Source organism: Anoplopoma fimbria, chromosome 14, assembly GCF_027596085.1.
Source record: "Anoplopoma fimbria isolate UVic2021 breed Golden Eagle Sablefish chromosome 14, Afim_UVic_2022, whole genome shotgun sequence".
Taxonomy (NCBI): domain Eukaryota; kingdom Metazoa; phylum Chordata; class Actinopteri; order Perciformes; family Anoplopomatidae; genus Anoplopoma; species Anoplopoma fimbria.
Window position 1 is genome coordinate 22,948,907 of NC_072462.1, and position 14,694 is coordinate 22,963,600.

Consider the following 14,694-nt stretch of genomic DNA (forward strand, 5'->3'; position numbering starts at 1 on the left):
TTCCCTTTCCTATTTCAACTACCTGCTTTTGGCGTGCTTTTATAATATCAATGGTGACTTAAATAAATAAAAAACATCAGTAATGTGGATAGAGTCGGCAAAGGTAAATAATAAAACAGCAAGAAAAGTTTTAGAAAGCAAATGACTGTAATGCAGCCTTAAAAAAACTTTAAAACCAGGAAAAGACAACACTTATGTCAATAAAATATTAAGATACCAAAATCTAAGTCTATTCTCATATCATGATATCTTATATTATTAATATATTATTGATATTGCCCAGCTATAGTCTAATTGTTATTTTCCGTCACTCTGGTGCCGACAAACACTTCATCAGTGTTGTGCATTAGAGGCAGAGTGCATACAAAATGATTGGTTGCCTTATGCACATGCTACCAGTGAGATCTTGTAATACTCTACAGAGATTACAGCACCCAAATCGTTCTCTTTCTATGTGGGATTGTCAGTCGAGGTCCATGATTATCCCGATACCTTTTACCATCGATAAATGAACAGACTTTCATGGTCTACTCACTCGTCCGTTGGCCTCTCCTTTCCACCAGCCCTGGTCTCCACCGATCTTGCTGTAGATTTTGACAATGTCTCCTTCACGCAGTGACAGCTCTCTCATGTCTCGTGCTGCAAAGTTATACCTGGCCACTGCTGAACTGACCACCCGAGGAGTGAACACTGTAAAAGTGGAAATAATAGGAGCTCAGTAACCATGTCAGAACTTGACAGAGGTGAAATGTCACACTAGACATCCTTGTAATAATTAGTTGTGAAGGATGATAATTGCAAAGCTGGTCGGTTAAACAAGACACAACGTGGTCACACAATGACAAATGAGCTGGATGGGAAAGGACAATTTGTTTCATCACGAGAGGAAATTGGTTTTCTTTTCTTGATTTAATGAGGTGGCGTCATCCCGGGAAGAACTGAAATGTTGTAGTTAATGAAAAGAGCGCCATCGAGAAGAAGTAATGAGATCAAGATTATGAAATTACAGTCAATGAGGTGCAGCCGGACAACAGGAGCAAGAAAAGAAAGGGAAAACCCGAGTACCTGACCAAAAGGGAGCTGAGCTTTGAGAAGAGAAGTTGAGGCCCTGCGGACTGAGGAAGGAGAAGTTGTAGGAGGCGCAGGTGGCTGCTGAGAGGAGAAGAGAAAGAGGGGGAAATAAAGCTAGAAATGCAGAGCTGGAGCCAGAGACGCAGAGATAAAAAGGAGCAAATATCAGTTTCTGAGTTAAGCAATAGTGACTTTAATGTTGCATGTGGACACAGTCAGACAGAATGCAACCCCAATAATCATTTAAGGAAATATTGTGTCAAACTAAATTGTGCAAAGTTACAGACAACATGACTAATGCCCGACTTTTAATATGTGAACCTTAAATTACAATGGGTTACCATGTGCTCTTTGCAGCATATTTAGGCTGCTGTACATTTTCACAACTCTGGTCAGACTCCCAGACAAGGTTTGTCTGGACTCCATTACCAAACTGTAAGTACATAATGGTGCCGACAGCATAGCTTTTAAAGGGAATGAGAGAAGCTGATGGGATTGACCATGGATTTTACTGAAAGATGCATCCTTATCCTATCACTGTTTCATTTCACCCTTGTGGGGCCTGCAACCACAGAAATACAAAAAATGTGTGCTTGGGTGCATAGAGAGAGAGCTAAAGCACACCATCATCAGCGAGGACTCAATTGTCTCCATTCATATCCAAATGCAGTTAAAAACAGGAGGGAAAACAATCCGTCTGTAGTGGCCAATTATTCTTGCATATCAAACAAAGGCAGACCAATGTAGGACAGAAGCCAGTGCAAAGGTGCTGCCAATTTAGACACCAGTACATCGGCCTCTGAGTAAGCTGACAAAGTCCTACCGTTTTTCTTTTTCTCTTTATCTATTTCACATTTCTTGTCTCTTTGACTACCCTGTTACCCTCTGGGCTTCTCCACTTCTCTCTCTATGAGTCAAGGGAGTCACTGGCCTGAGAAGAAAGAGAGCACAATTGAGGACAAAGAGAGTTGGAGGGCATCTCATTAATTTCCCCCTTCCTCGCTGTATCAACAACTAAAATAACAAGGGGTTACATTTGTAAGCTGCATTTGCACATTAAAACAAATCTTCAGAATCCATTCGTTATATCGTAACCATCCATAGAAGCAGGAGGATAAATAACTTGATATACAATGTGCTATTAGCCCCTGGGCGAATTGGCAGCCCCTATTTAGACAGCCAGTCCACAGGCCTCTGGGTTATCTGACAAAGTCTTCATTTTTTCCTTTCTCGCTTTATCTATTTCCCACTTTTTGTCTCTTTTTCTGCCCTGTTCCCTTCCGGGCTTTCTCCATTCCTCTCTGTATGAGTTAAGGGAGCGACTGGCCTGAGAAGGAAGAGAGCACCAGGGAAGACAAAGAGAGTGGGAGGAAGTCTGTCTTAATCATTTTAACCTTCCTTGGTATATCCACAGCTAAAATGGCAAGGGGTTACCTTTGTAAACTGCAGTTGCACATTATAACATATCTTTAGAGGCTAATTAGTTCTATTGTAACCATTCATAGAAGCAGGCAGATAAATACGTTGAAATACAATGTGCTATTCGTCGCTGGGCCAAACATCCATCCATCCATCCATTTTTACTGCTTATTAGGAGCCGGCTCACCAGCCCTTACGTCTATCTCCCTAGCCATGTCCTCCAGCCGTTCATGGGGTAATCGGAGTCATTCTGGGACCAGATTGAATATGCGTTCTGGGTCTGCCCAGTGGTCTCTCCTCCCAGCTGGACATGCCTTGAATACTGCCACAGAGATGTGGCCAGGAGTCATCAAAATCAGATTTCCCAACCAACTCAACTAACGCCAAAGAGGAGCACTCCAGCCCAGTATTCCTGCCAGACGTCTGAGCTCCTCACCCTTTCACTAGGGGTGAGATCAACCAAACAGCAAATTATGTTTGTTGTCTCCTTCTATCTGTGATGTAACTCTTTAGGGCCTTACCCAAAGCTCATGACTCATATAGGAGGGTTGATATTATGCACAGTCCTGCCAAAAGCCTGGACTGCCACACTATTCTACTGATCAACAGATGGTGGTAACATGCCAAGATGTGCAGCAAAGACAGAGAAGAAGTCAGCAAGCCAGTAAACGGGGATGTTTGCAACGCTGGATTTAAAATACACATTTTTGCTTTGCAAATGTTTTATAAGGAGGGACATGCACTCGACACATTTGGTGGAATGCTTTTTTTATCCACGAGACAACATTGCATCAGCGAGGTAACAAGGAAGCACTGTAATCTCACTCCATGATAATACCTGATGAAAGGCTTTCCCATGGTTAACTTCTCCCTGCCAAAAAATGATCATTTATAATTTTTCAATTCTCTTAATAATAATAATAATTAAGCCTTTATTAGTCCCACAATGGGGAAATTACAATTCTCTGCATTTGACCCATCCCAGAGGAGCAGTGGGCTGCTAAGAAGCACCCGGGGAGCAACTTGGGGTTAGGTGTCTTGCTCAAGGACACCTCGGCATGTTGGCTGAAAAGGGGTTTGAACCACCAACCTTGTGGTTGCGGGACGAGCGCTCTACCTCGTGTGCCACAGCCGCCATTGGCCACCCCACTCAATGGGTGACTAGTAGATGTTTGCAGCATTCATTTAGTGTTAGAGCGAGTATTTACTATGGTCAGGGTGTGTACTGCTATTGGCAGATAATTGTCACAGGACTCAAAATCATTCCACTCTTCGTGTCCGTGGCTCAGTCTAACTGCTGGAGAAGAGGAATATTTGGAAGGCTTACCTGGTGAGCGTGTACTGGCCCGTGTTAGAGAGCGTTCTCTTGATTTGTAGGGGTATCGTAATGTGGTGTCTAACAACTTGAAGCTTTCTTTGAGTGAATGGGCCTGATAGTACTCCACCAGCTCCTGTTATATTACACAGTACAGAAGGTATTAAAAAATTGATTGAGCTGATTTCATTTTTTTTTTTAACCACACTGACATCAAGGTACTGGAGGTATTTTGTGTTGGTAGTTAAAGATATGACTTACCAAAAGACTCTCAAACTTCTTGGCTTCAGTGATGTGAATCCAGCTGTCTTTTTCAATGACTTTGATGTGTTTTACTTCATCATTGAATCTGTAAAGAAATCAGAACTATATCTTTAATACTTTATCAAAACACATGCCTTTGGTGTAATGTGTTCAGCTGCTGTCAACATGAAATATGTTGTGGTATACCTGAATGACTAAAAGACCAAAATAAAATTATTTTCACTAGCTGAGGCCGACTGTGGAAGATATTACATTTTTTGTATGAGGCTGGTCCCTACAGCCTTTTTCCACCTGTCTTAAAGACTTAAAGACAAATGTGGAAAAGCATGTCTCCCAGTACATCACTGCTCAAAATGACAGCTCCAGTAAAAGCTCAAACATTTCTCTTCGTGATGCATTCTCTCAGAGGAAATACATACAAAAAAAGCAATTACCGAGTAGTAATTAGCCGGAACAAAAAGAGGCTGGGGAAAAAGCTGACTGAGGCATCCCTTGAGAATTTGCTTGTCTCATGAGATGTGGATTAAAATCCCTTCCCGTCGGATTTCCCCTCTACTGTAAGATGTGAAATACTCACTTGATGCTAATGGCGAACCTCTCCGCCTCAGCGGTCCTCTCTCTGATAAGGTAGGTCCCACTGCTGTGGGATTTTAAAAGGTTATCGGCCTGCTGGCGCTCCATGTTCCCTGCAAACCTAGAGAGGAGCAGAGAATGAATGTTGTCACCTTCAAATACAAAGCTACATAATCAAATGACATGGTATAGGCTTTAAAGTTGTTGACATCAAACAGCTATGTAGTGATCTTTTTATTGCGGTCATGTTTGGGTTGAGTTAATTTTAATTGAACAAGCGCATGAAGTTAATAGTATGCTAGAATTAACATGAATAAATCTGAAGTAATTAAAGGATAGTGACCTCAGGACAATAACAGTGTGTAGTGTACATGAGGATGAGGTCTACAATCTTCAGAAGTTAAGGGTCTTACCAAGGATATCCATAGTAGTCTGATTCCCTTGAGGTCTGCCGGCTGGATAATGACTGAAAGGGCTGTAAAAAATACAAGACACTGCACATTAAATAACGTATTAATAGGATAAAGGATTTAAAGTGTACACTAAAGAGGAAAAGGCCCTCAGAAATTAAACATACTGTATTGAATCTCTCCACATGCATACCTACTGCACATGGATTACTTACCTTTGGGTCCAAACAGGGTTTCACACATGAACTGGGGAAGAAGCCGCTCTTTTGTGTTTGTATCAGCTTTCCCTGCAAGATAACAGGCAAGGCATGCTGATTAGAATGAACTTCAAATACTGAGGCAATTAAAAGTTCTTCACAGAATACAAACAAATGCATTTGAAGATTTGAAAACAAGTCCTAATACTGCATACAGTGCTGCAGTGCTTTAACTGACTACACCATGACACATTGATGCTAGGTTTTGCACCTACAATAAAATGAACACATCTGTGAAGTTCAGCCATGAATCGCACCCGGATGTGGCGAAAAACAAGCTGGCTGAGATGCCTAGAGAGGGTGGCTTTCTTCTAGTAGAACTTTGAAATTGTTTGTTTGCAGTCAGAACGCAATCAACCCTACCATCCAAAACAACTGGCTTGTGCATTGCCTGATATGAATTATATCTTATGATTAAGAGCATGCCCAGGTTTATGAAGTTTACCTCACACGCTGTCTGAAGAATAATTGCCGTGCGGGTGTATGGTGGTATGCACCCATTAGAGCCCGTCTCTGAAGGCCATGGGCTCTAATTACATGAGATATTTATCATTTGATTATTGGGAAATATCCATTTCTCAAACTATATATTTTAATAGAAAAAGAGAGAGGGGAGGAAGCATTTTAAGGCAAATCTTAATATTTCTGACCAATGACAGAACAGCTTGCTGCCCCATAGTACTTTTTTTTTTTTTTACAACTTTTGGACCACTCTTGATTGTTGCCAGAGGGGCAAATGCTGCCACTCATTCAAATTAGTCCCTGAATCAAAACGAAGCAAATGCTCTTGAGAGAGTCATATGATCTGAATTGTATTACCCAAATATGCTGAAATAATAACAAGAAATGTTGCCTCTCTGATTAAATTCTGTCATATGAACAAATGTAAAATCCCTGAAAACAATCACGTGTGCTTCAACTTAAAAGATGGCAGAGGAGCTTTAGCTAATAACCAAATTCCTGCAAATCTATGTCTATGTTAAGGAAGGTTTTTATCATAATGTAAAAGATGATCATAATGTCATGTGTGTGAATGGGTGAACACAGGTTATCGGACCTCACTTGGTGATCCTACTCTTGACCTGGATTTGACAAATTTGGCTAGAGCTTGGCTTTATTGCAGAGTTTGATACCCCTTTCATGTCTTTACACTAAATAAAAGGCTAAAGTCAGCCCACTGTAGTAAAAATGTTAAATTAGGGGGAAACAGCTAACCTAGCTCTGTCCAAAAGTAACAAAATCCACATACCAGCACCACTGAAGTAAAATAATGAACACGTTACATCTCATTTGTTTCATCTGTACAGATATGTTAGTGTAAAAAAATGACAAGAAGTGGTTTTAAAAAGGTTAAAGTGCCACACTACTTATTACACTTAACACTGACTTCCTGGAGTCTCCGCCGGTTGCCTGGCAACCTCACAGTGATTGCAAGACTCAGGGAAGTTACTGCCCACAGCCAAGAAAAAACCATTGTATTAATTCAACTAGAGATGTAGTTAGCACAGTGTAAGAGTTGTAGCTCTTTTTATACACATTGCACACAGTGAACATGGCTACGATTCCTTCACTGTTCAGCAAGTATTTATAGATAGATAGATATTCCTTTATTGATCCCCATGGGGTAAATTCAGGTGTTACAGCAGCTCAAGTACAGAGTAAACAGATTAAGATAATAAATAAAAGATATTATGTAATCACCTCTCACATCTTTAAAGCTAAAGGTCAGCACTCCAACTCATTGATTCATTTCAAATCCAAAAGGCACAAGTTCTCATGTCCTGGAGTACAGAGCCAACTGTTTGAATACAGTAATGTCTTAATATTCACACATTAAGTGTTTACCTCCCACCATGTGGTGTCAGGATCTCCCTTCAGCAGCTCGATAAAATCTCCTGTTTGAAAACAGAGCGGTGTCTTGCCTATAGGAGCCGGTGTGCCATGGTAGTTCCTCACTGCCACCATCTTGGGACCTGGAAACACAATCCAATGTTTGCAGTGAGTTTCACTAGATGTAAACAAGAGTAACAGTTCGGTTGATAACAATAGACAAAGGAGGAAAATACATTAAATGTAACTTGCACTGGACAGTGTCCTGCTTATTGTGGTTTGGAGTTCCTTCTTCGGTTTCACATAGTGATTTAGGCTGATAAGGGCAGGACTGATTTGGCATTAAGTTCATGCCCACTGAGCGATGGGGTGGTCTAAGATATGTAATATAACCACAACATCAAGGACTCAAATCTAGTCCAGGATTTTCATTGCATGGTATCCCTTTATCTGTTCACTTCCAAGTGCATTGTGAGACAAAAATGCTAGAAATTACTTCGAAAAAATCTTGGAAAGATAAACTTTGTATTTTCAAACTGTGTCTCATCCTTTCTGGACCGACCTCTATGTATTGCTTTTTATTTCTAGATCCTGTAGAACAATTATGATCACTCTTATCTCAAAGGTATTCAAGTTTTTGAATTTCACGTAATATGTTGTGCAGATAAGTATCTCTATTTATCTCTGCACTGCCACCCACTCTGTGTGATTGATAATGTTGTTGTGGTTCATGTGTAGTAGATCTGTCCACTAGATGGCAGTAGAGAGCTGTGCAGTTCAATAACAGCTGTATTTATAACAAACTTGTAAAATAAGTTCTGACAGAATACCCAGCCTCATATGGAAGTGTTTTCTATCATGTTTAGGTGACAGGAAGTGATCTTACCTGATGACACTTCAGGTTCCTATAAAAGAGAAACAAATACTTGATCAACAATATTATTCTAACAAATATCTTACTTGTATAATTTAATGATAAATACAACATCAGGGAAAATGGCAATTAGAGGAAGATATTAATGCTAATGCTGCTACAGTATGTCGAGTAATAGAATATCTACTCACCAAGTCATGAGGATCTGAAAAAAGACAAAATAAATAGTGAGTGTCAGGGACAGGGACAGCGTCTGAGCTAACTTTGGAGTATAACCATTCTTATTATATGTGTGAGCGCTGCATGTGGCACTTATTAATATGATTTTTTAGACATGAAGGCAATTTCACAGGATTGGTTGTATTTTGGTTTCATCCAAGACGTAAAGTGGATAAAAGGCCGTCACGAATAAAGCTGAAGGAGCCAAACTATGTGCCACCTAGTGCCTGAGCCCATTATTTCATCTATTTGAACCTCACTCAGATGTACAGAGCTGGCTCTGATTTGAGAGCAGGCCTGTGATTTTCTGAATAGATGTTGAGTGAATCTGTGGATATCAACCCTTCAAGGCGTCGCTAGATAAATCTGAGATGAATCAGTTGTCAGATGATTGAAGAGTAAAGGAAGGCTAAACTAAATCATATTCTGTTTTGTACGTTGTTGTCCAATTGCTTTTTCTGTTCTGAATAACTGGATCATTTTATCTCTTCTGGTCTCTAAAATGTCTTCAAAATTAAACAGAGGGGAAAAAAATCGGTCACTGTATGGATTGGTTGTATGTATGTAACCGATCATGATGGGCCACAAGTAGGCATTGCTTCATTAAAGGTGACAAGCCCAAAAGTAAATTGGTCTAAATAATCTGCTGATAAAGCAGGGACGTATACAATGATGGACAGTCAATTCCTCCCGACTTCCTGTAACAAAACTGAATAATCCCACTGTCCCACAGGAACCCACCCCTATTTTCCTGCCAGACAAAGTAGCCCACAAACAGGACACAAAATTATTATTAATTTGGTGAACATCAACATCATAACTGTCAATGATGTCTGTCACGTAACATTGATAATAATTTGCTCAGCCCTGATATCAACCCTTCAAAGGTGAACCTGTATCCGGGTTTCTACTTGAACATTAGACAAGACACCTACTGATTTTACAGATGGTGATGACTTCCAGGCACTCTTTGTGTGCTCCTGTTCCACAGCGAGAGCAGTAGTAACCCTGATAGAAGATGCCCCTAGAGGACACACAAACACACACACACACACACACACATCAGAAATGCAAACAGGAAATGTCTCAGACACAAATGAACCTCTTGTAAGTACAACACACAAGGGGAGCTGTTGCTTGTTACGATCAGCCTGCGATGCTGGTTACACACGCTCCATCATTTCCACTCTGTGATCCTTTAAAATCACAAAATCGACTCGCTCCATTTAAGAGCAGTATAGTAGTTGTTACGGATACTGTAACGTTGCATGCCTCGCACTCTGCCATGTTGGATTGTAAGTGCCATAAATCACAATGGGATCCGCTGGGGCTGCAGCAGTAATTAGCATCTAGCAGGGAGTGAGAACGCTGGTCCCTGCTACCACTGGCTCTGTGAATTTAGGTCAGCCAAGACGTGAGATGTGTGGGTCAATACACTGAGTGGAGTTTAGCCGGCTGACTGTAATAGAGGTGAAAGTGGTGATTCAGTGACACGGGTTGGTTGTCCCCGCTGCAGTCGAGCAGCACTCTCACATGGGAGGAGGCATGCTCAGGGGTAAAGTGGTTGGTGCTGGGAAGGGAAATGTTTAAAAATATCATTCGTCAGCCTCGGTCCAAGTTAGTAGAATATTTTCCAAAGATTGCTTAAACACTAATGATGGTCTACGGTAGCCAAAAACAAATTCCCTATGTAATTTTGTTTGTTTGTGGGTTGCTCACCAAATGTGGCTGAATTTGTCTTCAGTTAGGCACTTTCAGTTCTTCATTCTATTTGAGACATGTTTTAAGGTTTTAACTTAACACTAATTTTATTTATGTACAGTAACAAAATACACTTATTACTAAATACTAAATTAAATGTTCAGTTATTTCATTCTCTGCTTCTTTATACTTCAACTCCACCACAATTTACAGGGAAACCTTTTTGCTGTTGTACATTTATGGTGCAGCTGTAGTTACTTATTATCTTTAGAAAATAAAAATTAGAAGATTATTTTTTACATTGTGGTAAAGTAAATGACTTGACTGCTTCTTGCACCACAGTATAAATCAAGGATATACAGGATCTTTTCTAAGTACATATAAAAGTAACAGTGAAATATATATTTCTAGGACTGCTGAACATTGTTGACTACATGATAGGCCTTGAATAGTCTGAATGAACATGCATTCATTTATTAAATGTAGAACATGAATCTGCTGTTATGCACATTAGCACTGGACATATCAGGGTTGTTACCTCAAGAGCATCTTGCAGGCTCGACAGTTGGTGTTCTTATCAAATGTGTGCATTTGGAAGTTATGCTGATTGGCTGTGGCTCTCTCTGGCTTGATGTTGGACCTGGAAGTAAATAATAAATGAGAGGAATCGATTAGACAGGGCAGTTTTGTTAGATTTTGTGATGAAGAAGCTTGATATTCTGGTATTTAATTTACTGGATTAGCCATAAACAGACACTCCAATCTGGTTATTCTATCTAGAGATGGTTTCTTAATTGTATTTCTATGAAAGTTACCAACCCTACCATGTAATCATACTCACATGGCCATGTCAAACTGCTCCATCCACTTCCTCTTTGTCTCCTCAGTTTTACAAAAGAACTGAAAGCCCTGCTTCCCTTGCAGGTGGATTAGGTAGAAACCGTACGACCACTGGAAACAAAACATGAGTGAGGAACAGATGGCAGAGAGATATGGGCATGGCAATGACATAAGTTTATAATTCCTGCGTTTTTAAATACATTTGTAAAAAAATATATTCTTAATATGACCACATTTAATTCAGAACTTAAAGATGCTCCACATGCTTTAGCAATGCATCTAGCAGAGCCGGTGGGTGCATGTGCAATCATCACCCCCAAAATACACCTCAGCCAAAACACTAGGCCACTATGAAAATATGAGTTAAATAAAGGGGTTACTTGAGCTTACCATTTTTCCACTTGACTGGTAAGCATGCAAAAAGAAAGACACCAGAGAAAGACCCAGTTAAACATGCAAACATGGACGAAGACATGCAGATTCAAAACAGAAAAAAAGCATGTTAGACTTGTGGCGCAATGCTCTGCAGTACAATTTCATGAATCCTAAATGACCTTCATTGCATTTACATGGATGTTTTTTTTCAAGCATGGGCAAGCACAATGCAAATCTGACACTTCTATGCATTACTCATAAATTCCATATCTGAAATTACCATCAACAAGGTTGTTCAGCTCAAGGGCAACATTTGTAATGATTACGCGCAATGTTTCATTACCTGCACTAGCAAGGGCTATGCAAAGTAAAAGGATGATTCTCACCTTTTTCATGTCTCTGTTGTTCATGGGGTCATCCGACATTTTATACGACTGCAGTTCAATAATCTCTTTGAGCTCATAGCTATATCCTTTCCTCTTGCAGACAATGACCACTTTATCAAACAGGAAAATATACCTGAAGACATACACACACATTCATTCATTGATATTTCGGCTGTGAAATAAGTCATTGTTGGCACTGGGTTACTTTATAAGTCATATCTTTTGGGTAGTTTTTTTCTGTTGAGTTCGGACTCACCGGTCCTGTTTCGTTCGGTTGACGATGGAGCACACTTTCAGCTCTCCGTCTATCTTTGGCCTCCCGTACTCCTCCAGTTTCACCTGCTGCTTAGGTCACATGGACACACAGAATATCAGTGCACTGCATACCATAACTTCTAAGTTTAATGAGAAAACATGAATAATTCAGCTAAACTTGAATTTCAGAGAGAATCCAAATAGATATATATTGAGGGATAGAGCTCGGAAACTATTCAGTCATTGTAAATTTCAAGTGGTTTGCTGTATATATGGCACATGCACAAGACCACGATGAACCAGGAGACAATTTTAACCTCAGTAGAAGAAGAGAGGAAGTAAAAGGCGAAAACAGTGACTGATAAAACGAGTGAGTGCTGTTAGAAAAACTATTAAAATTAACATTAGTCTGCAATGTACATAACTACTTTTTTTAATGTTCTGCAAGGCTAAATGATTTATTTGGCATATTATAATAGTGGAGGATCGTGAAAGGTGAAAGCAAGATGATGCCAGTGTTCCTAACAGATGAGAGAAAATATGGGCATTATCAAGAATGGGCTTCTGCTCTGTGATGCTCAGTGACTAATCACACTGACAAACTTTGAATTCCAGCCTGGTGATAACATTAGTGACGGTGTATTACTTTTTAAACATAAAAAATGACTTCTGCAGAGATGTCAAATCTAGTTTCAAGAACAACAATAGAAGCTGGAACATTGGATTATAAATGACAGAAGGTTAACATAAAAATGTATTATATTATCTTATCTACCAAATGCTTATGTGATGGAGTTCAATTTCACTGCTGGCAGGAAGACAATTCCTAATCTAAAAAAAGAAAGTCGGAAGCACCTGAGAATGTGGCTTCAGATTATGATCTTTTAATGAGAAGGATTTCTTGGTTGCAGTTTGCCAACTTTCAAAGTTGACCCCTCCTCCTTGGCTCATGGAGGGTTAGGGTGCTCGCCAGCGGGTGAAAGCCAGCTTTGTTTTGAAACCAGCTTTGTCCACTTGGCCTTCGCCTCGCGGTATTTGCATTTTTTTGAGCGCTGTGTCCGCTATTTTCACATCTTTCTCTTGGATGGGTACTTGCGATCTGGCACATGGCCAATACGTTTTTAGAGAGGTTGAAGCCAAGAAACTCAGCAAAATGTAAAGAAAAAAAAAATACAGGCAGAATGCTGGGTCTCTACAGATACTGACACTGCCGTGCATTTCTAGTTGGTTTGTGTGATGATTGAGACGGATTATTTTTAATCTAGTCTAGGGAAATCCTAGTCATTGTGCCTTTAAAGCAATAGTTGACATTTTGGTGAAGGATGAGAAACTGATCCAACTGTCATATCTGTTCATTAAATGTGATGATACAGCCAGCAGACGCTAATCTTAGTTTAGCATAAAACTGGAAGCATGGGGAAATAGCTTTCCTGACTCTGTCCAAAACGTAACAAAATGTCAGGCAGAGGCACTGAAGCTTTAGCAGGTTGCTGGCCCTGGCCAAAGCATGGTCCAACCCACTCAGTAACACAGCAACTTCATGTGTTTGTACTGGTTAAATACTCAAGATAAAACGTTATAATTACAAGCTTCAGAGGTGCTTTGAGGGTTTGATACCTCTTTGCCAGCTGTTTCCAGTATTTGTGCTAACCAGCTGCTTGATATTTAGATTGCAGAGGACCACAAGAGAGCGGTATTAATCTTCTCATCAACTCTAGTCAAGCTGGCAGATAAGCATTATTTTTTTCCTGAAATGTCAAGCTATTCCTTTCAGAAATGTGTTTATAAATGAGCAAAAAATGTTCAGTTAGAAGAAGTTAGAAAACACATCCTCATTATTAAACTTATAAGAGTTCAACACTCAAAAACTCAGGTGAATTGCCTAATCAGGTCAGTGTGTATGGTGTTGATTGATTAGATGTGACTGACAGTGGGTCTCCCTGGCAACATGAGCCACTGCTAATGAAGACTGATTCTAATATTGTTAATATGGGTACTATGGGTACATGGATATACCTGATATTAACTTTAAGGAACTTCAAATCAGTAAAAAGAGTACAGATATAATAAAGAAATTGCTCATAACTGATATATGACCAATATATAGTCACAAAAAAAAAAAACCCTACTTCACAGTACTTACAAGATTTTCTATTGAACTTTGGAATTCGCTGATTTTCTTCAAAGTCTCATTGTCCCTCTTGACTTCATTGATGTACATGGCCAGGTCCTGGGAGAGCAAGGCAAACATTCCTTCAGCCTTAAACTGTAAATCGCTCTGACATCTGTCATATCATTGTAGATTTACAATCCTTTGAGACACAGTAGCTGTATGAAACAATGTATACAGCTTTGGCTTGGAGCACTGTAGAGTTATTATATAATATTTCTTAAAATTCACCCATGAACAAACATACCTGCATAGCCTCCAGAGACTCCTTGAGTTGTTGTCTCTCAGGTCGGTCCGCTGAATGACTCAAAAGTTCCTGTGGAGGATGATTATTGTTATTGTTATTTTGTCTCAAAAACACAACATACTTTATTGGAGTGTATGATGCAAACATTGAATCATATAGTAATTAGAGAAGGTTGTTGTAAGAAAAGTCCAGCTGCTCTTTACTGTGATCATAGGGCTGACACCGATGTGGCTGAGAATAAGCTGCACCTAAGCACCGTCAACGGCAACGTACATGAAAATACGATACACAAGGGAGCTGGAGAAATCGCAAACTAGCTTCCAGGTCTGACTATTTTTTAACAGTAAATCATGTTGTCCTCCACATAGCCAATCAATAACAAATATGTTACATCGTTTTGACCTGTGATTATCTGCCTCCTGCCTCCACAACTTGGGGCTGATTTAAGAAATATAATTAGATATATTATTAAAAATGAAATGTTTCCA

General features: G+C 39.8%; 1 protein-coding gene across 4 annotated transcripts in view; it reads right to left on the reverse strand.

Annotated features, from left to right (window-relative positions):
* Nucleotides 1-14,694, reverse strand: part of vav2 (vav 2 guanine nucleotide exchange factor) — a 192,148-nt gene that overhangs the window by 4,801 nt on the left and 172,653 nt on the right. The window contains exons 11-27 of one of the 4 annotated variants that reach the window (XM_054612383.1): nucleotides 14,207-14,275; nucleotides 13,933-14,019; nucleotides 11,791-11,876; nucleotides 11,535-11,667; nucleotides 11,164-11,178; nucleotides 10,775-10,884; nucleotides 10,472-10,573; nucleotides 9,168-9,256; nucleotides 8,205-8,218; nucleotides 8,026-8,044; nucleotides 7,155-7,282; nucleotides 5,268-5,339; nucleotides 5,056-5,117; nucleotides 4,647-4,763; nucleotides 4,067-4,154; nucleotides 3,818-3,941; nucleotides 536-690 (exon numbers count right to left, since the gene is read on the reverse strand). In XM_054612383.1, coding sequence (XP_054468358.1) covers nucleotides 536-690; nucleotides 3,818-3,941; nucleotides 4,067-4,154; nucleotides 4,647-4,763; nucleotides 5,056-5,117; nucleotides 5,268-5,339; nucleotides 7,155-7,282; nucleotides 8,026-8,044; nucleotides 8,205-8,218; nucleotides 9,168-9,256; nucleotides 10,472-10,573; nucleotides 10,775-10,884; nucleotides 11,164-11,178; nucleotides 11,535-11,667; nucleotides 11,791-11,876; nucleotides 13,933-14,019; nucleotides 14,207-14,275 — 1,470 coding nt within the window. Of the gene's footprint in view, nucleotides 1-535; nucleotides 691-3,817; nucleotides 3,942-4,066; nucleotides 4,155-4,646; nucleotides 4,764-5,055; nucleotides 5,118-5,267; nucleotides 5,340-7,154; nucleotides 7,283-8,025; nucleotides 8,045-8,204; nucleotides 8,219-9,167; nucleotides 9,257-10,471; nucleotides 10,574-10,774; nucleotides 10,885-11,163; nucleotides 11,179-11,534; nucleotides 11,668-11,790; nucleotides 11,880-13,932; nucleotides 14,020-14,206; nucleotides 14,276-14,694 lie in introns of all 4 variants that reach the window. The other 3 variants (XM_054612382.1, XM_054612385.1, XM_054612384.1) reach the window with 3 other exon arrangements.